Here is a 26,597-nt window from a genome sequence, read left to right on the forward strand (position 1 = left end):
CCTTAAAAACTTGACAGACACCCAAAAAGACTCAGTAGAGGTTATTCAAAACAATGCCATGAGGCTCATGCTATGGACAAGACTTTGCAACCTAAGGATGGAGACTGGACTACCATCCCTGGAAGACAAGATTGCATAAAGAAATACATCCACAATAGCAAAGATGTTCCTCTCAGACAGAGACTCTATAGCCAAAAAGAGGGTGAGAGAAGAACTATCAAAGCACCCTGAGGTCTGAACCCCAAGCTCCTATGGCAAAGACCATAGCGACAACATAAAGAGCCTAGGCCTAACTGAAGATATCATGCAGCTAAACCCAGACTCAGCGCAGGGTGCACTGCACATTCCACCTTGGAAGAAACAAGTAGCAACCTTCAGATATACTAAGCTTCCAAGAGCAAAGGAAGACTGCACAATGGAGGAACTTAGAAATGCAGCCCAGATAGCAATCCGCTTAACAGAAACAGCAAGGGCACAGATCTACTATACTGATGGTACAGTAGACCCTGGAACCCAAACAGCGGGAGCTACAGTTTTCTCCAGTAACCTCACGGCCTGCTGGAGGACATCCAACGATGTCTCCACCATGCAGACAGAGCTTGTTGCAATAAAACGAGCACTGCAATACTCTATTGAAAATGAGGAAGGACCAGTAGTCATACATACTGATTTACGATCCTCAATGCAAGCCTTGCAACAGGAAAAGAATAGAGAAAAAAGGCCCTGCTAGCTGATATCAAGGCACTTTTGTGTCAGCATAATGAAAGAGACAGACAAGTAACCCTAAACTGGATCCCCAGTCACGGTGGGATACCAAGGAATGAGAAGGCTGATGAACTAGCCAAAAGCACCAGACACATACAAAATGTACAGGTGCACATACAGCCTTCACTACAACATATTAAAATCAAAATTAAAACACAGCTCAAAGACAATTTCATCAAGGAGCTACACAAGTGGATAGGGAATGTCTCTCCCTCCGCTACATGGTACAAATGGGCCACGGAGATAGAGCCTCCACCCATAGACAGATACATCCCAAGAGAGCAGGCTGTATGCATACACAGGCTCAGACTGGGATACAAGGCTAACTGGGAAATCGTGGACAACACTCAAAGACCCTGTGAACACTGTGATGTCACACCACAACAGGCCCTCCTGCACTACCTACTAGAGTGTAGAGAAATAACTCAGTTGAGAGGTGATCTACAAATAGACACCAACTCACCACAGGCCTGGAAGGCAGCAGCCACACTGGGAAAAGCAATTGATGAAAACATAGAGAGACACAGACAATTGCTTACAAGACTACCTCCGCCAAGGTAATGACCTCAGAATACTCATCTAACCATCTCATCCCCTCACCGTAAGGCCCTATTCACATCATCCTCTGTATTTTTCTGAACTTGCTCTACTACTAAAAACTTTCCGCAGGGACCCTAGGGAGTAAAGGGTTTGACAACCCCACCTGCAACCTATCCCTCCTATTCAAAGGCCTTACACCCCAATTTTCTAACTACCACTATCCGTGAAATGATGGCCCTCACTTACTACCACCATCATCCTTACCCTGTTCACAACTATCTCTACTACTGAAAACTTTTCAAATTTCCTTTTATATGATCAACCAAGAATTGTTGGTTTTAATCCACTACTACTACTGAGAGATGTCACTTTTTATTGCAGGTAGGACTTCTGAGGGGACAGGTGATGGTGGGCCAATTTATATAAATGCCAATTTATATAAATAACTCCAGGTTTGTATTAGTGTGGGAAAAATACAAATTATCTCCAAATTTGTCATTTGTTCCCATACTAACAAACTTTCCGTTATTTATGTAGATGACTCACTCTTAGGTGGGTGGAAGTCCTAGATCTGGCATGGACATTGACCTGGTTTTACCTAGTACAGTATATGACGGTGGTCTAGGGAAAACTTTGACACCTCGCTGAAATATAAAAAGTGAGTATACTCGCTGCCTGTACAATGAAGTAAAATAAAGGTTGTTGTTTGTATGAACGTCTGCGAGTTTATATAGGGAAACAACAAGACGTATCCCATTGCTCCCTCGCAGAAACCAATGGGAATGTAGACAGTATAATAATTTATAACTTATACTAGGCTACACAAGGAAAGTGATAATTACTGCAGAGAATAAAACCAGCTTGCAGGGGGACCCATAGTGCTGTACCCTAAGGGAGAGGAAGATGAAGAATGGAAAGCCAGACATTCTTCTCATTCATCCCACTCTTGACCCGGGATAACAATGCCCTCAACAAACTTCTACTTGTCCATCAAGGAGCTTGGGATATCTTAAACCACTTGTTGAGCAGCGCCAGGACCAATAATATATGTATCGAGCCTCCTGTGGGTCATGTCTTTGAGGTAATGGGCTGTGAAAGTGGTTTGTCTTTTCCACATGCAACACGGAAAAGTTGCGTTTAAACACCAGGGAAGTACTGATTCCCCTGACATCATGGGCTATAGGTCGACGAGACTGAGAAGGATCAGGAGCCAAGGCTCTTTCTATCACTTGGCGAATCCAGGAGGAAATTGTGTTCTTTGTGATCCTCCTCTTTACTCTCCCTCAGCTAACAAGTAAAGATGTTAGTCTGGGCCGTGTTGTTGCAGTGCATTTAAGATAGTACCTCAAACTCCTCACTGGGCAAAGTAACAACTGATCTGGGACGTTGGTTACCGAACGAAGACTCGCTATCTTAAAGAGCCCGAATCTATGGTCCAGTACCACCGGATCTTGAGTCAGCAATAAACTCAGGGACAAAGCTGAGCGTCACTTCCCCCCATCCCCTTGAATGGGCGATGCCATATGTGAGGCCATGAAGCTCACTGACCCTCTTTGCCGAGGCTAAAGCAAGCGGGAATGACATCTTCAAAGTGAGATTTCGGTCAGTTGCATTGCCTAATGGTTCGTAGGGAGGTTCTTTTAAGGATCTCAAGACGCAAACCACGTTCCAAGGAAGAGGCCTGATCTCTGACTGGGGGCAAGTGATCTCAGAACTCCGTATGAGTAAAGAAAGCTCCGAGGAGGAAATGTCGACACTTTTCAGCTTGAAGGCAAGGCTGAAGGCTGAGCGATAGCCTTTCACCGCTGATACTGAAGGGAGCTTTTCCTCCCAAAGGTATACAAGAAACTCTGCTATTACTGGATAAGTGGCATCAAGTGAGACATATTCCTACCACGACACCAACCACAGAAGACTCTCCATTTTGCCCGGTAGACTAAGGCTGAGAACCTACGCAAGTGTCCGGACATTCGTTCCGCAACTTCTTGTGAAAAGCCCTTCTGAGAGAGAAGACGCTGGATAGTCTCCAGGAGTGAAATTGACGCGACTGCATGGTCTTGTGGAAGATATTTGCGTGTAGCTGTTTGAGTAGATTTGGTCATGGAGGGAGTTCTCTCTGTAGTTCTACTAGAAGTTGCAGGAGGTCTGGAAATCACTCTGCATGATGCCATAGTGGAGCCACAAGGGCCATCATTAGACCTTTGAATGCTCTTGTTGAGCAGTCTTCTCATCATACAAAACGGAGGAAAGGCGTACACGATGATGTTGTCCAACCTTTGTTGAAATGCATCTTGCCTTAGTGCCTGAGGGTCCGGGACTGTAGAACAGTACAGCGGAAGCTTGCTGTTCAGAGACGTTATGAAAAGGTCTACAGGCGGGGAACCCCAAGAAGTCAGGACTTTGTTGGCTATCTGACTATTCAAAGACCATTAGGAGCCTACCGAGTCAATCTGCTCAGATTGTCCATGAGCACATTCCTCTTGCCGGGAATGAATCCAGCTGATAGAGCAACCAAATGTTCTTCTGACCATCTGAGGACCTTTTTTGCAAGATAGCACAGAAGCTGCAAAAAGGTACCGCTCTGTTTGTTTATGTAAGCCACTACTGTGGTATAGTCGCTCAACACCAAAGAGTGACCTGCCAGCAACTGTTGGAATTGATGAAGAACCAGGTAAGCTGCTCTCATCTCTAGATGATTTATGTGCTGGTACCTTTCTGATTCTGACCAAAGGCCGGAGATCGTATGGTGCAGCAGGTGAGTCCACCACCCTTTTTTTTATGCATCTGTGAAGAGCATCAAATCCAGAGAGGGAAGAAGATTCTGGCCTCGCCGAAGGTTTTCGTCTACCATCCATCAACTCAAATCTGTTATCTGATCCTTAGTTATTGGAACTCGGGTGTCTGTTGGGTCGGATTGTTGGTTCCACATGGAATTCAGCTGCCGCTGCAAGGATCTTATCCTGAGGCAGCCGTTTGGAATAAGATGGGTAAGAGAGGTTAGGTGGCCAAACAGACTCAACCAAGAAGAGGCTGGAAGAACTTCTTTCCTGAGGAAGGATGCAGCCACTTCCTTCAGCCTGTGTACTCTTTAGTCTGATGGGAAGACTTTCTCTAGGATGGTGTCTATGATCACTCTGAGATATACCAGTCTCTGTGAGGGTTGCAGTGATGACTTCTCGTGATTTATCAGTACCCCCAGATCATGACAAAACTTGAGAATCATGTCTTGGTGGCAAAGAAGGGTCGTCTCCGAGTCTGCTAGGATCAGCCAGTCGTCTAGATATCTGAGAAGACGGATGCCATTGCTGTAAGCCCAAGATGACATTTGGGCAAACACTTTGGTAAATACCTGAGGAGTTGTCGCAAGACCGTATAGAACCTTAAACTGGTATGTCTTTCCTTCATGAATGAATCTTAAATACTTCCTTGAAGATGGATGTATTGGGATCTGAAAGTATGCGTCCTTCAGATCCAGTGTGCACACAAAGTCCCTTGGACCTACTGCTTGAATGACCATGTCTGCTGTCTCCATTCTGAACGGAGTCTGTTGAACAAATTTGTTAAGAAGGGAGAGATCGATGACTGGTTTCCAGCCTCCAGTCGCCTTTTTCACCAAAAAAAATTGACTGTAAAAGCCTGGAGACTTGTCTACCACCTCTTGGAGAGCACCCTTCTGCAACATGGTCTGGACTTCGGCCTGGAGGAAGAGCTCCTTTGCGGATCCCTTCCCATAGAAGCCTAAAGGCACTAGATCCTGAGTCGGAGGATGGAGAGACTGAATGAGTGGGACGCAATACCCTAGGGTGATCACATCGACCATACAGGGATCTGCCCCCGTGGAGCTGCCACCTCTGCCAGCGGCGTTGTAGGGATCCTTCCACAGGTGGTGGGTGACGAGGAATACCACCTCGGCCCCCTCCCTTTCTTCCCTTCTTTTTTCTGAAGGACTTGGACCCTTTCTGTCGCTTGGACTAAGCCTCTTAAACACCTTGGAAGGTCCCGAGGACCTGGAAGTTGACCAGTGAGTAGAGGAAGGTTCTTGCTGAGGACGACCACACCTGCAGCATATATGAAAGGGAGAAAGGCTCGCCAGCGACAGGAGGAGAAGTTGCTCCTCTAGGGGAAGCAACAACCCCCTAAGGGTTGCCAAGGAGTAAAGTGACCTGCGCTTATACTCGAATGTCCCTCGTGAGAGCGTACGTGAAAAGGAGCTTTTGAGAGAGATTTGGGGGTGCGAAAAGAACACGTACCACTTGCCCCTGAGGGAGAACGATCGCGCTTAGTCCTCTTCTTCCTACGCCGCCCAAACTTCTCCCACTGGGAGGCGGACCACTCCCTACACTCTGCACAGGGTGAACCCTGCTCGCATCGATGTCCTCGCCATTTAGGACACAGAGTGTGCAGCTTGTTCTCTAACAAGGATATGAAAGTCCCACAAGCAGCACCCTCTTGCCCTGGGCACGTTCGCATTGTGAAGGCAATCACAGAAGAAGACATACACACTTGTAAAGAGAAAGCAAAAAATTAAAAAGTCCAATGACAGTCAGGAGGAGAGCAGACACGTCCAATCTCTACTGAGCCAAAAGAATAAGGGACGTCTCACCACTGTGAGAGTATACTGTAAAAAGAGGCGGCAGGGTATCTTCTAGCCACCCCGCTTAGCGGTTAGGCAGGGTTACCACCTTGCAATTAAAGTCTAATGGCTACCTCTAGCTTTCGCTGAAAGAATATCCACATAAATAACGGAAGGTTTGTTAGCATGGGAAGAAAAACATTCATTATTCTCCACTGATAATATTCAAGAAAAAAAGACACAATATAAAGTGAATTACGAAGATATACTTATAAAAGGCCATAATCTAGCATTATTGTTGCTAATTTTAGCACTGTATTCGAAAAGTTCAATGTTAATAATCAGTCAGATCAGCATAAAATAAATTTCCACCAATACTAGATCTAAACATCTTCACACATTTTTTGCTTGAAAATCTTTAAAGTAATTCTTTATTAAAGATTTAGAAATATCACTGGAGACTTCATTGAAACTTGAACCTGGGTAGCTTTTTATAAAAAAAAAAAAAAAAAAACCTGCGAGTGCCAAAAAGATCGTGAAATAAGAATTGCCTTGCAGTGAACTTGATTTTTCAAATTAAGAAATGTATGTGATGCAAACGTGTTTCAATATAAAACTATACGCGACAGTAAATATGTTAGAATAAAATAATACCTTACCACTGTCTTTAGCTTGATATGTAGCTGCAGTCTTATCATCAGTGACCATAACTGACAATCTTAAAGTGTCAGCTACTTCACGGTCTGGTTTTTTAGTACCGACTCTCAAAACTGCTGAAGAGATTTCTTCATCCTCAGTTTTGACTACCACAAACCACCTTAATAATAATGAAATAAGAAGGGGATCAAATGAATATAATATTGTCTACAGGAACAAAAAAGTAGTGTAACAAAGAAATTTTTTAGAGGAAAAAATTATCTATACCTTTCATAAAGAACTATTATATTAAATAGATAAATACTTAACTTTGATAATAACCTCACTAAAGAGCTACCATAAAACTTTTTACTATGTAATTGTTTTGTCTGAAAAAAAAAAAACTGCCACTGTAAATTAAGGTAAATATAAAATCATACCATTTTCAAACTTTAATGAAAACTTTTAATACTATAATGCGAGATACTAACATGTGGTAAACAAGAAAACTGATTACTACTCAAGTTTGGAAATTATTGAGACAAATATCAACAAGTGATTTTATTGTTAAATCATGAAATTTAAGATAAGGTAAATGTAAAATGCTAAACTAGCAAAATTCGATGGAAGAAACTGAAAAATCCCCACCGACAAACGATGGATCCGACTGACATTTTTTAATATTAGCACCCAAGATTGTATCACTGTTGCCATTAGCATATTTTGCAGTGATCCAATAAACTTTTCTACTTGACTCTTTTACAGGAGAGTTTTGTGATGTATATAAGTCAGACTGTTCAAGAGCACATATAAGAAAAAATAGGTACAGGTGTTTGCTGCAGTGATTAGCACTGCAAGAAATCACAGCGGTTGGACCAGCTTCCACAGGATTGACAAGAACAAATCTGATCTACTGCATTTGCATATGTAGCAAACACAATCGTTCCATCTCAAGAAAATGATACAACAGGCATTATGGTTGCCAAGGGGGGTGCTGCACTTTGTAGGAAAGCTGAACAAGACACTACTGCCCTACAAGGATGAACTCATAAAGAGGCAGATAGAGTTTTTTGCATGCTGCATATGCTATAAAAGCATGAAGATATCTCAAGTACATTCATATGTAGTTCAGACACTGCTATTGTTATCATAGCAGCATCTAGCATGGAAGAAACTAATTAGGACAAACAATGGATTAAATTTGGAAGAATAAAAAACACGAGCTGGATACCAATCCATGAAATTACAGAAATCATGGGACCAAAAGACTCAGCCTCCCCATTTCCATGCATTTAGGGGGTGTGACACAATGTCTACCTTTTATGGAAAGGGAAACAAGTCAGCATGGCAAACATGGACTGTGTTTCAGCATGCCACACCTTCACAAAACCAAGTTCAGCATCACCAGCTATAGAAGATGAAGACCTGCAAATCATTTAGGAGTTTGTGGTGCTAATATACAACTGAAACAGTTCATATAAAGATGTAAATGAGGATAGACTTGATCTCTTCACAAAGAGCTTAAAATTGCATTACCCCTACAAAGGCTGCTCTTAAGAGAGCATTGCAAGAGAGCAGCCTTTCAAGCAAGGCACATTTGGAGCCCGTTTTTAGTATGTCATACAGTTTTACTTGGACAGAGTTGCCAGTAGGAGCAAAATCTAGCCAAGAATTGAATAAGTGTGGCTGCAAGAAAGAATGCTGTGGAAGGAGTAAGTGCTACAAGTCTGGATTCAACTGCACAGCTCTGTTACTGTACTTTCTAAAACTGTTTGATGCATGAAACATATTAGTACCCATCAAGATATATATATATATATATATATATATATATATATATATATATATATACATATATACAAATAAATATATATATATATATATATATATATATATATATATATATATATATATACACATTTATAAATACAGTATATATACATATATATATATATATATATATATATATATATATATATATATATATATATATATATATATGTATGTATGTTAGTGTGGTACTGTTATAAACACACATTAGTTTTCCAATCAAATGTCTCTTCAATGTGTTAGAATTTTTAGACTTGGTAGGTTACTTCTTCTGAATAAGTCTAAGTAAGTTAACTTTAAAACAGTTTATTTCTTTAAAAACAGTTATTAACATCTCCATCACAGGAGTATAGATGGTTTGGTCGGATGACCATTCCGTATGACAGCGTGACCAGAAGTGACTAAAATATCCATATTGATGATAACGTCTAGTTAGTTATCTCAGCATTTAATGATATATGTAAACACAACATTAATACCGGAAGGTACTTGGATCCGGTGAGAAACAACTCTTTCTCATGGCTTGTATTGTGTTTACTCTTCATGAAAAATGTTACATTGCAAATGATTAGCAGTGTCTTGACTTTCGCATCCTGCTTATGACTGATTTTGCGTTCTCACACTCGCTCCTAATTTCTACATTGACCTCTCAGGTCATGGATTTAAACATGTAATTTAAATACATTACATTAGCTCGGTCAGCTACCTTCAATTAATTGAACTCTAATGACACATTCAAAATATGTTTACTAGGAGTGTGATTGGATATATATATTTTTTTTTAACTTTAGCCATAAACAAACGATGAAGGATGAATGTTCAAATAGGTACATTTAAAAAAAAATTACATACCTAACAGATATTGCCAAAAACAAAGAGAAATGCATGGAAAATACAGATCATATATAGGGTACATTGCTAGCAAATGATTATACGGTACCAAAAAAAAAAAAAATACTGATGTACATATGATTCGGTAACTTGTAAAGAATAGTTGTCACCTTTGTCAAAAATACATATTATTATAATACGGTAACTAATAAAGAATATTTGTTACCTTGGTAAAGATATAATTTTAGTGCACAAACACGAATTCCTGGTACGTACACGCACCACGGTTTCGTATATATATATATATATATATATATATATATATATTATTTTTATATATAGGGCTTATATATTTTATTAGATGCCCATAGATTCTTTATTTTAACATTTAGGGCTTATATATTTTATTAGATGCCCATATATTCTTTATTTTAACATTTAGGGCTTATATATTTTATTAGATGCCCAAAAAATTATTTATATTTTAAATGTTTTTAAAATGTTTTTAAAAATGCAAATGTTCAAGAGTCTCTTCAACTACATATTACAGTACTAGCGTACTAACTGCTTTTCGTGCACAACACTTTTTCCAAGACAACTGTAGCCTACTCCTTTGAGCGAATGAAGGGGCCAATTTCAAACAGCTTTAAATTGCAATAAATAAGGAGTTTTGTCTGGACATGGCAAAACGTTCTGTTTGATCTCCAACTTATTTTTCCTTAACCTACGCCAAACAAAGATGTTAACGGCGATAAATATCATCACCGTAACGCTGATTGCTGCTAGTAACACGTAGAAACGAAGATCTGCATAAGTCAGTGACGGGTGGTCCATCTCGGTTAATTTCATCAACTGCTTAGCCACTCGTGCATTGTATGAGAGAGGTAAAGATGGTATTGTAGTCGACCATGTGAAGTTCGCGAAGTAGGCCTGTTCTCTGATGATAGTGTTGATTCCTCGGACCGTGTAATTCGTGGACATACCGATGCAACCATCTGCTGCAACGAAGATTTGGGAATAGGACGAGGATCCGTCCGGGCATGATACATTGAAGCCGGCCGTGTCGTATCGTATCCACGAGCCGTTGTTCAGTCTGTAATTGAACTTATTATCGTCAAAGGGATAAAGTTTTTCAGACAATTTTCATGTGTATGGGAGAGAGCACCGTTTAGCACTATACTTAACTCGCATGAATCCATTGAGTTTTTATGGAATTCAAAGGAGTCAGCTGTACATATTTTTTTATTCATTGTTTCTGAACAGTGAGTTAATTGATTTAAGTCTTTAATGACCGTATGTTTCCTTGTCTGGGGAAATCAATACGTGTCCTGTCAAACTGGATATTACTGGGTTTGAGTTATTCGTCATGAAAGTCGGAAATGGTGATATCTTGTAAGATTGCCAGGCATCGGAAGAATCAAAGGGAATAGTAATCATAATCCTGTGATTTTCAACGCTTACTGTAATTAGGCCGTAATAAAATTCTAACCTACGTGTGTCTAACAAAGGAATAGGTATAACCTAATTTCTCCCGTCCGTTCTCCACAATTAACGTTAAGTCTCTTATCGGCAACAAATGCGGTGACAGTACACCTCTAGTCGCTAACGTAATAGCTTCTACATAGTCTTTTGATTTCTCAATGAAATGTGCAATTCTATTATGGATATGATCTATTTTTGAATTATAATACGTTAACGTTGCCAACAAATCTTGTACTTCCATAATCTGACTGATATTACTATAATGTTCGTTCACCAAACTCATAATTTGATTGATTGAAGCTAACTGATTCCTTAGTTCTGATAAAATCAATTCATTTTCATGAGTCAAAAACTCAATTTTCTTATTTTGATTACTAATCTTAAGACGATTGGAAATCCCTAAGCCTAAACTTGCAACAGATCCAAAGATGTTTAGTGCAGCAAAAATGAACGGGTTACGTTTTTCAAGGTTATCGTGTCTTACTGTCCACATCAAAAGGTCACGAGCCAAAGATTCTGCCTCGTAAGTCTTATTTTGCAAGTCATCGGATAGCATCTCTGCAACTTTTAGTGTCGGTGCAAGCGAACTCTCTGTATTAAAAGGAAAGTATCTTCTATGCATTTCATTTAATGAAACAGCAAACCTTGAAATGGTGCTCTTTAAGCTAGTGACGTCATTCTCTGGGAGAAAATTTGCTTGCATGCGTACTTCTATAACTATGTTACTTGATGTAATAAAAACGTCTTCTTGTCTCTCTACTATAGTGCCATATTTAAAATCTATACTTTTAGTTTTAGAGCTCTTCCCACAAGAGAAAAATGTCTGAGCGAACAATATCACTCCTAACAATAAAAACTTCATCTTGGAAACCTGTAATGAGAAAAATATATGTAATTACTCCTGTATTAAGAAGAAAAAAAATGTTAACATATAAATTTCATAGATAAAAAATAAAAAAAAATTCCCTCACTTCCTTCTCTCTTATCTTAATTTCTTATGTGAGCCAATGGTACAATTCTCTCTTCAGTGGGTTGGGATACGTTTTGAACTCTAAATCTATTGGCCGTTAATGTTTCCAAAATGCTAAATAGGCCTTCAAACTTAGGTGTTAGTTTATAATTGAGTCCTTTACGTACATTTACCTGCATGTATACATTATCACCCACGGTATATTTTAGTTGGCTTCGCTATTTTATCATGATTCCTTTTCATTATGATTTGTGATTCTTCTAAATTCTTTCGAAGGATATCAAAACAGCTTTTGCTTGCATTTATACATTCTTTTAAAGGATTTGATAAATTAGTTGTAGGCGTTAATACATGGAAAGGCGTTCTAACCGGGGTAACATACAATGCCACGTGCGGCGACATTTTAATTGATATATGATATGAGTGATTCAGAGTACTCAGTACCGCAGGTATTGCAATATCCCAGTTGGGGTCTGATCCCCCTAGTGTTAATCTTAATATGTTTAAAACCTTCCTATTCGCTCTTTCCACTAGCCCATTTGACTCTGGGTGATAGATCATGGTATTGATTTTCTTTATGCTAAGGAATTCACACAATGAGGTAAGGAAGTGATTACTAAATTCTCAACCGACTCTGAGATTATCATGTGTGGAATTCCATGTTTACAAATGTAACACTCATAAAACTTCCTAGCGCATTCAATCGCAGTTTTAGTTTTAAGTGCTATCAGTTCTGTATATTGAGTCAAAGCATCTACAATTACTAAGAGGTGCTTATTTCCTCTGTCTGACTTGTAAAATCCTGTTAATAAATCTAAATGTATCCTTTCAAAGGGTTGATTGGGCACAGGATAAGCCCCTAGGCTGACAGGTGTTTTCGTGTGCCCTTTGTTTTCCTGACAAGTGCGACAATTAGCTATGTGTTTTTTTTATATCTGTAAGCATCGCATACCAATAAAACAATGATTTGACTTTCTGCAACATTACGGAGAACCCCGGGTGTCCATGCAATGGATTTGCATGCAACCAATTTAGGACAGTGGATATAAGTGAGATTGGTACCACTACCTGGTCGTTAGTCACATGTGGTGTATTGCGGGTTTTCCTTGTCACGGATCTACACAGAATATTGTCTTTGATTTTATAATTCTGCTGCGTATACTTTATATATTCCCTTTCCTTACGATTTCCTCCCAAAGCATTTATAATTTTTTCTAATTTCTGATCTTTTCTTTACTCAGTCTGTAATAATTCAGCGCTCCAGCCCAGATCATCTTGTTCAGATACAGTTTTAACAATAGGCATGGATGTTGATATATCTATTAATTCAGCTAATGGCTCCGTACAAGATGACACATTATCGTGGACTACTTTAAGACCTTGGCTAGACACCGTAAAACCCAAATACTGTAGACCAATTCCGTTTTGAAAAATTCACACTTACTAATCTTTACCCTTAAGTTATGTTGTCTTAGTCTCTGTAGTACTAGTTCTAGTTTACGTAGATGTTCTTCTAAGGTATTGGAAAAGATTACAAGGTCGTCCATATAGGCATGCAATATATCCCCTAGCAGGTCTCCAAACACTATGTTAATCATTCTTGTAAATGTTATGGGAGCACAACGTAAACCAAAAGGCATACGTAAAAATTCATAATGTCCCCTGGCTGTGCTGAAGGCTGTGTATGGGATACTATTTTCTTCTAATGATATTTGGTGAAAACCTTTAAGTAAGTCCAAACTGGTAAAATATTTATTCTGACCTAACAAAGATAAAATATCGTCAGTACATGGCACTGGGAATCGATCAATGATCGTTTCCTCATTCAAGTGACGGAAATCTACGCAGATACGCCATGTTCGATCTTTTTGCAGTACAACTATTAATGGAAAATTATAAGGGCTGTTCGATTTCCTAATGACTCCTCCTTCTAGCATTTTACCTACTTCATCATTTATCTCATTCTGGAATTTCATTGGGAGTCTGTACGAGGGTACATAGATAATTTTCTGCTTGACCTTTAACCTTATTTGATGTTCTAAGACATCCCCTTTTCCTAAGGATCCATCCGTAGTGGAAAAACATCATGATATTCAGTTAAAAGTCCAAAATATTTCTGCTGAATATCTTCTTGAATGTCTCTACTGATTTTATTTTTAATAGGTTGCAAAAGGGATTCATCCGCAACTGATTGAGCGTGATTGATTTCAGCGACGGTAAGAATGCGATGTTTATAAACTTATACATCCAAGATATGTTGATTTTTGTGAATTACTAAAGTGGTATTTAAATGATTACAGACTTCAATATTACATTGTTGATATGAGCCTACTGTTTAAATAGCTTGTGTGACGGACAATCCGTTAGTTTTCAAAATGTCGGAAAGGATTAATATTTCAGATCCCGGTAACGTTTTCTTTATTTGCATTATTAAATTCGAAGGTACGTACAGCTCAATAGATTGCGTGCAAGATGATATTACGGGTGAACGAGAATTCTGTTGGGTCGCGTATATTATTTCTTTATTAGTGAGACAAGTGATTGGTTCTTCAACGTACGTCACTGTTTTATTTATCGTCTCCTTTTTATCCAAAACTGATTTTAAGGTATTAGAAGACTTATAGAATTTTCCTTTGATATACACGCCGTGCTTGGCAGGGGCTAAGATAATGTTTTGATTACCCATAGACGGGTATCCTATAATTACAGCTGGATACATATCAATGTTTTGTACAACAACAAAGGTATCGGCAAACGTGCGCTTACCGACCTTGTACTGAACATGAGTTACGCTATTACATTTAATTCATTATTTCCTATACCCGAGAGCCTTACTCCGGACTTCTCTATAGGGAAGTTCGAAAACAACAAATGATGTGTCCTCAAATCCATGATATTACGTGGACTACCAGAGTCAAAAAATAATGTAAAGGATCAGTGTTCTAAATTTACAGCATATAATGTTGGTCGTAACTCATTTTGACTTATTATTGTGTGAATTTGTTGCAAATCTATGGGAGCATGCACTAATTTATTTGATTCGGTCGTATGTTTCGTAGGAAAATCTATTGCCTCACAATGATCTGTTAAAACATTAAATGGATTATTTAACACTACTGACGTTGATTTAAATGACCCAACACCACTCTCTTCCCCACTGGAGTTAATCATGTGGTATTTGCTTTACTCTGCACATTCTGAAAATTAGTCTGACCTTGCGAGTTCTAGCTAGACGGCCCAGGATCAGAGTTATTTGAAGAACTGTTTGTTTGTTTTTTATTCTGAACTACATAGACGTTTGGCTGTTTCTTCTTATTGAACTGAGGATTTTTCTTTTTATTTCCATATGGAATTGACTGTGGATTTGATTGTGTATTTCTAGGATTCTCTTGTGTCGTACGCGAGTAGCACTGACTATATGAATGAGTTGAACTATTATGTAACGAACAGAATCTCGTTCTGCAGTCTGCAATCAAGTGACCTTGACGTTTGCAATTATAACACGTCATTCCTGCGACTTGACTATTATTAACTACGTTTACTTGTTGTGGCTTTGTTTCATTTTTTGCAAAAACTTGTGTAAACAAGGGATCAAGATCAGTACACTTAGACATGTGTTTCTTCATCTGTTTATATACGTCTAATTCTGTACTTACTGGCGTTAACTTTTTATCAAAACAACGCACTAAAGCTTCAGGCAACATAAGTGTCATGCAAGTTAAATACATTAATTGTAAGAAATCTTTCACGGAGATGTTATCTCTAGTAACCCAAGTGGAATTACCTAAAATATCTTGATACTCATTTAGCCTATCGGCAATGAGAGCTGCTCTCTCTATAACATTAAGCCGAGCCATAGTGGCTTGATTAAGTGTATTTCTTAATGTTAAAACTACATCCAAGGCTTCCTCACCGCCATAGACCACATGTAGCCTAACTTTGAAATCATCCCATGTAACTGCCTCTTGAAACGAAACTCCCCTAAAATACGCACTTGCATCTCCTTTAGAAAAGTCTATAAAACTTTTAGCTTCTTGTAATTGTACAAATGGGTCTATAATTTGTTTAGCATTTAAATGGGCGTCGACGGAAGCAATCCATGACTCAACATTCTGAGGTAAGAAGCCATTGACTCGATCTTGAAAAGGAAGGATAGCTGATCGGGCATTAACTAACGTAACAATGGGAGCTGGAATGGGGTTACTCGGGCTGGGGGTGGGGTTACTTGGACTTACAGGAGGTGTCATGTTGACTTTAACTTGTTTTTTATCTCTTCGATTCCTTGCAATCCTATCAAAATCTCTATATGAATACAGACGTCCACTGCGTAAATGCATTAACACTATTCAATAAAGATTATAACATAATCCCCCAATAAAATGATAATAATATAAAGATATTTCCCGAGAACTTCTGAAAGAAAACGGAATTAGCACAGAGAAAAAAAAATCTAGACGAGAATTCGAAGTTGAATACAGTTTCCTTTAATGAAAGAAAAAATGAAGATTAACAAACAACTCATCCCAGCAATAATGGACGATTGACTGGTGATAACTACACTTCACTGTCTAAAACTGAAATGAATAAAGAAATGTACTTAGCTTGGGTTTATATGGGCGAAGGGTGATGTTGTCATTTCCTCTCTCTCTCACTGATTTGCGAGAGTTTTGATGTTTGGATGAATGTTTTCGGTCCGATTTCCCGTTGTAATGTTGAACGTAGTGTTTCCTGGATATGATTCTCGAATGTTTAATAAACGTTGAATGTCAGTCCTTCGTTTTCTTAAGATGTTCATTGAAGATCCAGTTCCTCAGTTTGTATAACATTTATTTGTTGGTATTCAATGTGTTCATTTCTTCGGTGGACATAGCTACTCCGTCAAAATTGTAGATTCATTATTCTTGATACTAAAGTTGATTTAGGTTGAACGCTGCCACCAATTGTTAGTGTGGTACTGTTATAAACACACATTAGTTTTCCAATCAAATGTCTCTTCAATGTGTTATAATATTTAGACTTGGTAGGTTACTTCTTCTGAATAAGTCTAAGTAAGTTAACTTTAAAACAGTTCATTTCTTTAAAAACAGTTATTAACATCTCCATCACAGGAGTATAGATGGTTTGGTCGGATGACCATTCCGTATGACAGCTTGACCAGAAGTGACTAAAATATCCATATTGATGATAACGTCTAGTTAGTTATCTCAGCATTTAATGATATATGAAAACACAGCATTAATACCGGAAGGTACTTGGATCCGGTGAGATACAACTCTTTCTCACGGCTTGTATTGTGTTTAACTCTTCATGAAAAATGTTACATTGCAAATGATTAGCAGTGTCTTGACTTTCGCATCCTGCTTATGACTGAATTGGCATTCTCACACTCGCTCCTAATTTCTACATTGACCTCTCAGGTCATGGATTTAAACATGTAATTTTACATACATTACACACACACACACACACACACACACACATATATATATATATATATATATATATATATATATATACATATAAACATTAATTATTTTGGCAGCCCTTTGGAAGTACTGTATGGCAGCCATATAATTGCCACGTTGGAAAGATTGGTCCAGTTCAGTGGTCGAAATCAATAATTTGTCATCTCTCTCTCTCTCTCTCTCTCTCTCTCTCTCTCTCTCTCTCTCTCTCTCTCTCTCTCTCTCTCTCTCTATATATATATATATATATATATATATATATATATATATACTTTAAATATACCTGCGACAAAGAGTAATCTCCCATTTTCGGGGCTTCCCATTATACCTCCAAGGGGATATACCAATCGATATTTATCTCATTTTATTTTTGCTTAAACTATCCCAGTGTTGTTGCCAATTGTTATAAACAGAATTCTTAATTGCTGGTAAAAATCATTACAAAGAATGGGATACCTTCTTGGTAGCAACTCGGCTGCAGCACTCTTTGCCAGTGAATCTGCCTCTTCATTTCCAGACACACCTACGTGTGCTGGAACCCAGAAAAATTGAACTGTTATACCCTTTAGGCCAATAATTAAAACCCACTCTAAAATCTTTAAAACTAAAGGTTTACTAGAATTAAAACCTCTTAAAGCTTGAAGGACACTTCTTGAATCACTATAAATGGTAATATTGACCTCCTCTTTTATCACTATTTTCTCAATAGCAGTTAGTATGCCATATAATTCCGCAGTAAATATGGAAGATATTGGAGGAAGTGTCCCTCTACAGTTAAAAGAACTACTATATGTTCCAAATTCAACGCCAGCATCGGATTTGGAGTCATCTGTATATATAAAAATTGATTCCCTATGTTCTTTGTCATGTTTCATAGAAAGAGACCTAGCTTCTAATTCAGTCATGCCTTTTTTAACACCAATAAAATATGTACAAAAAGATATCTCTGGTAATTTCCACGAAGGGGTTGATGACATCTTAAATGGAAGTACCTTACCTCTAATTTCATCAATACTGTTTAATAAATGTTTTACTCGAAAGCCATAAGGTTGAGGAGATTTTGGGTGCAACTCAAAGTATGTTGAGTTCCTTACAAGGCTTGCAATCTGAAAGGCTAAAGAGTTAGGGAGTCTTCGTAACCTAAACCAATACCGAATAATGGAAGACATGTGATAATGGTCTAGACTCTAGAGGTAATTCTCCAGCATCAACAAGGAGACTTGGGATAGGTGAGGTTCTAAACACTCCTGTGGATAATCTTATACCAGCAAGATGTATTGAATCTAATATCTTTAATCGGCTTGGGGTGGCTAAGGAGTATATTTCACACTCATAACTAGTTTTGGAAAAAATTAAGGCCTGGTATGATTTTTAATTAGTTTTACGGTCTGGCCCCCATGATGTATGGGACATTACTTTTAAAAGATTCAGAGCCTCAAGACATTTAGCTTTCAATGCCTTTAAGTGTGAAGCCCATGTCAACCTACAATCGAAAATTAATCCTAACAATTTAGCTTCCCTACACACGGAATCCATTGACCTATCATGTATATATCCGGGTCTGGATGTACTCCCCGGATACGACAGAAAAGTACAGTGTTAGTCTTGCTTGTTGAAAACTTAAACCCATTCATATTAGCCCACTGAATAATTTTGTCAAGTGCAAGTTGTAGTTTTCTCTCAACCATTGCTATTCTAGCTTCTGCAAATGATATGGAGACATCATCCACAAATAGTGTTGAGAGAACGTCTCGGGGAATGACTGGGGATATCCCATTAATTGCTAGTGCAAACAGGGTTACACTCAGCACACTACTCTGAGGAACTCCCTCTTCCTGATATTTACTCTCTGAGAGAGTTTCCCCCACTCTCACTTGAAAAAATCTATGTGAAAGAAATGATTGGATAAATAAACAGAGGTAGTTCTCCTCTCAATCCCAATTTATGAATGGTTTTAAGTATACCCTATTTCCATGTAGTATCATATGCCTTTTCAATGTCAAAAAAGACTGTCACATGGTGCTGTTTGGAAGCAAAGGCTTCACAAATAGAGGACTCAAGTCTTATCAACACATCAGTCGTTGAGTACATTTTTCTGAATCCACACTGAATAGGTGATAGAATACCCTTCTTTTCCAGGTACCACATCAATCTTGCATTGACCATCTTCTCCATGATTTTACATAAACAAGATGTCAATGCAATCGGTCAATAGTTTGCTGGTAAAAACTTGCCCTTACCGGGTTTTAAAAAGGCTAAAATAATGGCTAGTTCCCAAACACTTGGATAACTGTGATCATGCCATATTCTATTAATAATGCTTAAAATAAATAATTTTGTATTAAAATGTACATGTTTAATCATTGCATATGGAATTCCATTGGGTCCAGGGGCTGTATCGTTATAATTGGCAAGTGCGGTATCAAATTCTCTTTCAGTAAAAGGAGAATTATATGACTCTTCCCTTCCCATTGCAAAATTTAAAATTTTCTTTTCTTCAATGCTCCTATACTGGTGACCAGAAGCTCCTTCATACTTGCATGATACATTTGAAAAATGATCAGCCAGGGCGTTGCTAACATCATTTGCTTCAGTTACATACTTACTGTTCACCTTCAACACTGGTGGCAGGTTTGGCGTAAATTTGCCGGCAATCTTTTTTATTTTTCTCCATACAGAAGATGGTGGTGTTCTACTGTTGACTGAGGAAACAAAAGATGCCCAAGATTGGCGCCTAGCTTCTTTCATGGCACGACGGAACTGTGCTCTACACATTTTGTATGTTATCAAATTTTCCTCAGTACAGCGTCTACGCAATCTAGTCATAGATTTTCTGGTGGCTCTGTGTAAGACAGTTCAATCTGAAGACCACCACGGGACTGGTCGTCGTTTGAATAATCCTGTAGTTTTGGGAATCGAATCGACTCCTGCTGTATGGAGAGTTCCATTCAGTAGGTCTATGGCATCACCAATACTTTCAAACTGTTCTGGACTCCCATTGATTTCACTTACCTCACGAAATTTAACCCTAACAAGTTTCCACCGTGGCAATCTTTGTCAAGGTGGAAAATTGTTGGTGTTTATAATGAATGGTGCATAATCACTAGTATGCCAATCATCTAATGTCCTCCAATCGAAATCAAGAAGACTGTTAGAGCTTGCAATTGAAAGGTCAATGCATGACAAGGTACCTGTCTAAACATGGAAGTGTGTGGGCTTTCCTGTATTAAGGAGTCTGACATCCTCGTTTTCCACAATTGATGATATAATATTGGCCCTTGTGTTTGCCAAAACATCACCCAACAAAGGATGTCTACCATTCATATCTCCAAGTAAAAGAAAAGGTTGAAGGAGCTGTTGAATCACCTCTACTAAATTATCATACGATATGTTATCATTTGGAGGCAAGTACAGAAAGCAGATTGTATATTTTCTCCCCATACCAATCTGTAACACCGCTGCCTGGAGAGTTGTACCAATAGATAAGGGTATTTGGGGGACATCTCGACGAACGTATAGCATCCAGCTTGTTCTCCTGTAGACATATAATTATGGGGGAATGCTCATGAATCAAGAGCTTAAGTTCGTCATATTTGGCCCTTAAACCCTGACAGTTTCATTGCATAATGGAGGAGAAAACTATGCTTTATTTCTTGGAAGAACCTTTGGATGAAGTCTTCCCATTAGTAATTTTTTATTTAACACTATTTACCAGTAGTTTTATTAGAGAGGTTCTTAATAAATTGGGTTTTGTGTTTATTATTTTCATTTTGTCCTTTTGATCTAATTGTTGCGGGGGATGGTGGACCTCAACTTGAATTTCTGATTTATTTAAATTGTCTTCTTGTTGATCAGAAACATCAACAGACAAAACATCATATTCATTTGATGTCATAACTAATATTTCTTATGGAAGGGGTGAGAAAAATGGAGGTCTCTCTCTCTTACGATTAATAGGTTGTGAGCTACCAGGTTTTTGTACCTTCCCCACTACAGGTGCACCTCATAACTTGGTTTCAAGTGGAATCTCCATTAAATCAGGCAAGGATATGGCCTGGGAGAGGTTAGTACTATCCTTCGTAATGGGGGACAAAGGTTTGATAGTGGTGGGCAATGTCTTTTTGTTGATACACAATGGTAAATCTTTAGAAGATATTCTTGTCTTATTATGCAGCACTTTATCAATAGATGGTGAATTTCTTTTTCGAGAACTACCTACAGTAATAGATGGGTGAGATGATTCTCAAGGAACTTTTTCTCCTGTTTTTAATGTCTTTGCATGGGTAGTAGATTTATTTAATAATCTCTTGGCATGCCCCACACTTACGTGTTCAATAATTGATTTATTGAGGGCAGCCTCTTCTAACTTATAAAACTGACAGCACCTATTATTAGATTTATGATTAGAGTTGCATTTCAAGCACCTTGCCTCCAGTGTACATTCTCCATGGTAAAGATTGGAGCAAGTATTACAAATGTTATCATTCTTGGAAACTTTGGAAGGATGCCCAAATTTAAAGCAATTAAAACAATGCAGTGGCTTCGGCTTAAAAGACAAAACACTAATTCTTTTATTTTCGATGTCTATGTAGAAAGGTACATCAGCATCCTGGAAAGTATGGATAATCATTGATGTTCCAGGTACTTTATGTACTTTCCACACTGATAGTGGAAACAGCCAATATCTTCTTATCCGTAAATTCATATAGATCCCTGTCGAAACTCAGTCCCCTTCCATAGCTAAAGTTTAGATGGAGTTTCATGTCCAATTTGATATCATCATTTTGTCTTTAAATTGGACAATATAACAGACTGTGTGTATGACTTGGCCTTTATTAAGTAAGTTTCTTACCAAATCGAGATATATCTCCAGCTGCGATCGTTCCTACCTTCCTCTGAAGAAATTTGCAGATCTTAAAATAATTTTCTGTACCTCCTGTAGATTTAGCAAGAAGCCACATTGGTGGTTTTAGCTTTCTTTGGGTTGGCATAACTATTTCTATGTCTGTATCAATCCAATCTGCTGGTCTGTAGACATCCAGATCTTTAGGTACCCCATCATACAGAGCACCCTTAATACTCATATTACCTACTTTAATATTAATAATATTACGGCTTGCATTGAATGCTTCCTCATGACAATTAAATGATAACCAAGAATCCCATCTATCATCTTGAAGTTTCATTCTAATTTCTTTTATTAGTCCGTAGCATTCAAATATTTGATGTAGCACATCATAATAAGCTTCTAATGGGATTTGGGTAACATGCAGGATTTTCGATTTTCCTGTGTTGCCCAAATTCTCTTTTTTCGAATGTTCAAAGAATAGTCTTTTTAGATCCTAAGTCGTCAACAAAATTTTCTTTAAGTGGATTGCCAGAGGTCGTAAACAGTGCCGGGGGTGAGTCAGCATATCGGGGGGGGGGGGGGGGAGGAAGATCGTTGTCAGCGGAATCCATGAGAAAAAAAATAAAAGGATAATGTGAGATTTGAAATAGTTTGATCACCTACTTGAGAACATTAAGGCATCACATGTTGGAAAGGAAATTTTCACTCTCCACTATCGGTACAATGAGAGTATGCTTCCCAGATGGTCCACTCCATACCCATACCCTACCCAAAACAGATATAGAGCCACAGGTGTAAGCTGAACCCGTCTGTTAGGACCGAGACCAAAAAACCATGGAATCATCCTTCCCATAACTGTAATGATGGGGTTCCAGCCAAAAGCCAAGAGTCCTTCCCCCAAGTATTGGATACCCCTGGATTCCGAAGACCCAACACTTGGGAAAAGTTCCTCCAAAAAGGTCCAAACCATCTTCGGGATGGCTGAGATCATCCAATACTCTCACATATAGCTTTGAGCGCAAACACCTCCCAACCGTCATACCTCCTCCCATTCATCAAAGCAGGAAGTAATAACGGATGTAGAAACACCCACGCCATTAAAAAGAAAAAGGGACATATATATGTACTTCTATAAACATACATATGGGAAATTTTACTCAGAGTTGGGACAGCAACACGAAAGAAAGTTTATAAAATTAAGAGAGGGTCGAAGTAATATTAAGAGGAAGAAAAAGACAAGAGAGATAGAGAGAAATTTAGATTCGAACTGGGGGACCAATTTCCTCAAGTTCGAGAACCTCTTGCCTGTCACCAAGTTTCAGCATGGGAATGATATGCCGTGCTGAAGCTCAATAACTTCATCAAGGCAAGCTCAATAACTTCATCAAGGCATTCTCTCATTAAGAAGGCTAAGGTAAAGAGGGAAGGACAAACCATGATTCAATGATGATTGTGGATGTGCTTATTTGGAAAAGCATCTTTGGAAGGGTAACATATCAGATTTGACCTGGAATAACTATACTCAGCTTAGAGCTTCTGCTCAGAGTTTATGCTTCAACTGAAAAGGAATACAATCTAAGCATAAAAGAAACCCTTTCTCGTACAACTCAGGAGCATAAGTGGTGGACTACCCTTAAATCTACACTCTTTGGTGTAAATACAATAGTTCCTCCTTTACTTAAACCAGGTGGCTTAGTCAGTCACTGTTCAAAGGAAAAGGCAACCCTTTTGGCTCTGTTTGACAGTAAAGAGAGTAATGAGAAACTTAAACTTCCTCATTCCTGTTTTCCTGAGGCTAAACTAACTAGTTTAGCTTTTTGAACTCGTGAAATTAAAGCTTTGTTGGTGGACCTTGATGCTTTTGGAGATGTAGATCCAAATGGTATTTTAATTTGTTTTTACAAAGACTGCAGATTTCTTAGCTCCAAAGTTATCTGTCACTTTGTCCAAGTTAGCAAGAAGAGGAGCTTTTAGCACCTGGAGAATTGATAATGTCACTCTACTATGTAAATGTGTTTGTGGTAGCTCATGTTCAACTGATTACTGCCCAATTTCATAACTCCCATATTATCTAGTGTTTGAACGTCTTTTGGCAAAACATTCAAATAGGTTTGCTGAAGGTAATCATCTGTTCCCTAGTTTGCAATTTGGTTTTTGTAAAGGCCTTGGACCATGAGATGCTCTTCTTACAATTTCCAATGATGTACAGAAGTTCGTATCATTGGCCTTGATTTTAGTGCTGCCTTTGACCGTGTTAATCATGAGGCCCTTGTCTTCAAACACAAACAGTTGGGAGTGGGTGGGTCGTTTCTGAGCATTATTATTGAATTCTTAAGTAATAGATCCCAAAGAGTTGTTGTTGATAGTCACCATAGCGAGTATGGGAATGTGATATCTGTGTTCCGAAGAGTAGTGTTCTTGGCCCATTACTTTTCATCTTATATACACATGACATGTGGTTTGGCCTAAAAAACAAGCTTGTTGCATATGTAGATGATGTTACTCTCTTTGCATCAATTCTAACTCCTGAATGTAGATCTGGAGTTGCTGAATCCCTTAATAGAGATCTAGCTAAAATTAGTGCATGGTGCAAATTATGCAGAATGAAGTTGAATCCTAACAAATATCAAAGCATGATAGTAAGTAGGTCAAGGACAGGGGCTCCTCAATATCCGGATCTCAGCATTGATAATGTTTGTTTAACTTTGTATGACTTTGCAGTTTGATTTAGCTGTAAATGATTTGGATCCCTCCGGGGAAAAGTATTTAGCTTTTTCGATTGAGGATGCCTGAGCGCTTCGAGTCCAGCTAGCTTGAGCATCGGGTTTCGTACCTGATCGTCCTTATTTTTGTGTTTACTTGTTTTATTGTGTAAGATTCACGTTAGCTAGTAGTTTTTAGCATTGCGATGCTTTGGGCTCTATTCTAAGTTTGCATTTACATTGCATTTTTGTAATTCATGTTTTTTGTGGGTGAGTGCCAGTTTCGGTTAGCCTAGCCTAGAGACGGTTATTTTTTAGTTGAAGACGGACTCGCTGATGTCGTTTTGGACTATAGTTCCGGACTCGTTAACAGTGTTTTTTTCCCTTTTTTCCGCTCGGGGATGTTTCCCTCAGTTATACTAGTTTTCTGAGTTTTTTTATCCACTTATTGGCGATTTCTCGGTATTTTGACCGTTTAGGCTCTTGGCCATAGTGCTACAAGCACCCGAGAATTTCAGGGCTAAGTATGGGCAGTTTTCAGAGCACCCCTTTGCGAAGGGTGAGCTCATTTATTTGAATATAAGTCGCTTCGTTGACTTTCTGTACTGCTGACTCTCGTGTTCTGCCGTTTCCTAACCTCTGGGATTTTCAGATCGAAAAGCATTTGACTTTGTTATTTCCTTTAGTTTTTGGGCATACTACCCCATGTCGTTAACTCTCCCTGTGGTTGGTCTTCCCAATTCTGACATCGACCTCAGAATTATTTATATGATGCTGTGTTTTTGCAATTGTTCTTTGAGAGGCCTAGTCCCTTCGGGGTTCTGGCCCTCCAGAGCCGTCAGCATACCTCTCTATAAGTAGGGAGTTGTTAGACTGACGGCAGTGCCGGTACTTATGGCCTTGTCGTCTCCTATAGCATTCCTAATCTTTGGCATGTAATAATGATACGTCGCTATTAACGGCGGTGTTGCCTTTAACATCACAGCCTCCTTATACGGCATTACGTTTCTGCGGAAATTATTGCCGTTTGACCTTGTCGCCATACTTACCGACACTGTTGTTACTGGCGGCAGGTCTAGCCCCTTAATAGGGGAATGTTTTTTATGCCTCTGCTTTGGGAAGACCTCTGGGTTGACGACAATGCCGTTACCTAAGTGTGCCATTAGTATCGGCAACATTTGTACCTTTATGGCATATGTTCTGAGACTGCCTTCTTTAAGGTGGGTACTCTACTATCTATTGATGAGTACAATTCCAGATTAACATAAAGACCTTATTTCTACTACTTGTGAGGTTTCTTTATGTATGCTGGCCATGGAAGTCTCTTTTACGAAGGGTCTTACGTGTCTAGGCATAGAAATAACCACTACGTCTGGTTATTTGTTTCTATCAATTTATCCAGTTCCCTTTGAGGGTATGGATTGGGTTTGTGATCTGTAACTTTACAAGCTGGATCCTCTATTGGGCTCTTTCTTGTAAGATTATGGAATAGAATTTTAATCTTTTGTTGCTAAGGACAGTTGCTCAAGTATCGATGCGTCGATATTGTAGCCTATTTGGTTGACGGCTTTGTTGCCTTCTGACTAGCTTTTTCTCTGCGGAGATACAGAAGGTAGGGTTCTTTTATGAGCATACTCTTCCCCCCCACCCCCCACCCCTAATCCAAACATATATATTGTTGTTAAGAGTAGTATCTATCTATTAAAGACTAATTTTTCCAGTCTAACGCCATTAACAGGGGTCTGGTTATTTGGTTCTTTATCTCATACTTTCTCATCAATTGCAATTACACACAATTTGAGGATTAATATTCCCTTTTGTTGTCATCATAGAATGTTATTAATCCATTCTTTGCAGCTTGGTGATTCAGAGACCATTGTACTCATAATTTTTTTTTCTCCTTACAGGCGGGGTCTTCGAAGGAGATGCACTGCAGAGTGCAGATTTGTGCCAG

The 26,597-nt window shown here is 38.6% G+C and overlaps 1 protein-coding gene across 2 annotated transcripts in view; it reads right to left on the reverse strand.

Annotated features, from left to right (window-relative positions):
- LOC137617197 (cadherin EGF LAG seven-pass G-type receptor 2-like) overlaps positions 1-26,597 on the reverse strand; it is a 581,094-nt gene that overhangs the window by 84,084 nt on the left and 470,413 nt on the right. For both annotated transcript variants that reach the window (XM_068347094.1, XM_068347095.1), the window contains exon 14: positions 6,538-6,695. In XM_068347094.1, the coding sequence (XP_068203195.1) occupies positions 6,538-6,695 (158 nt within the window). The remainder of the gene's footprint in view (positions 1-6,537; positions 6,696-26,597) is intronic.

This window comes from Palaemon carinicauda, chromosome 23 (assembly GCF_036898095.1).
Source record: "Palaemon carinicauda isolate YSFRI2023 chromosome 23, ASM3689809v2, whole genome shotgun sequence".
In the NCBI taxonomy this organism is placed as follows: domain Eukaryota; kingdom Metazoa; phylum Arthropoda; class Malacostraca; order Decapoda; family Palaemonidae; genus Palaemon; species Palaemon carinicauda.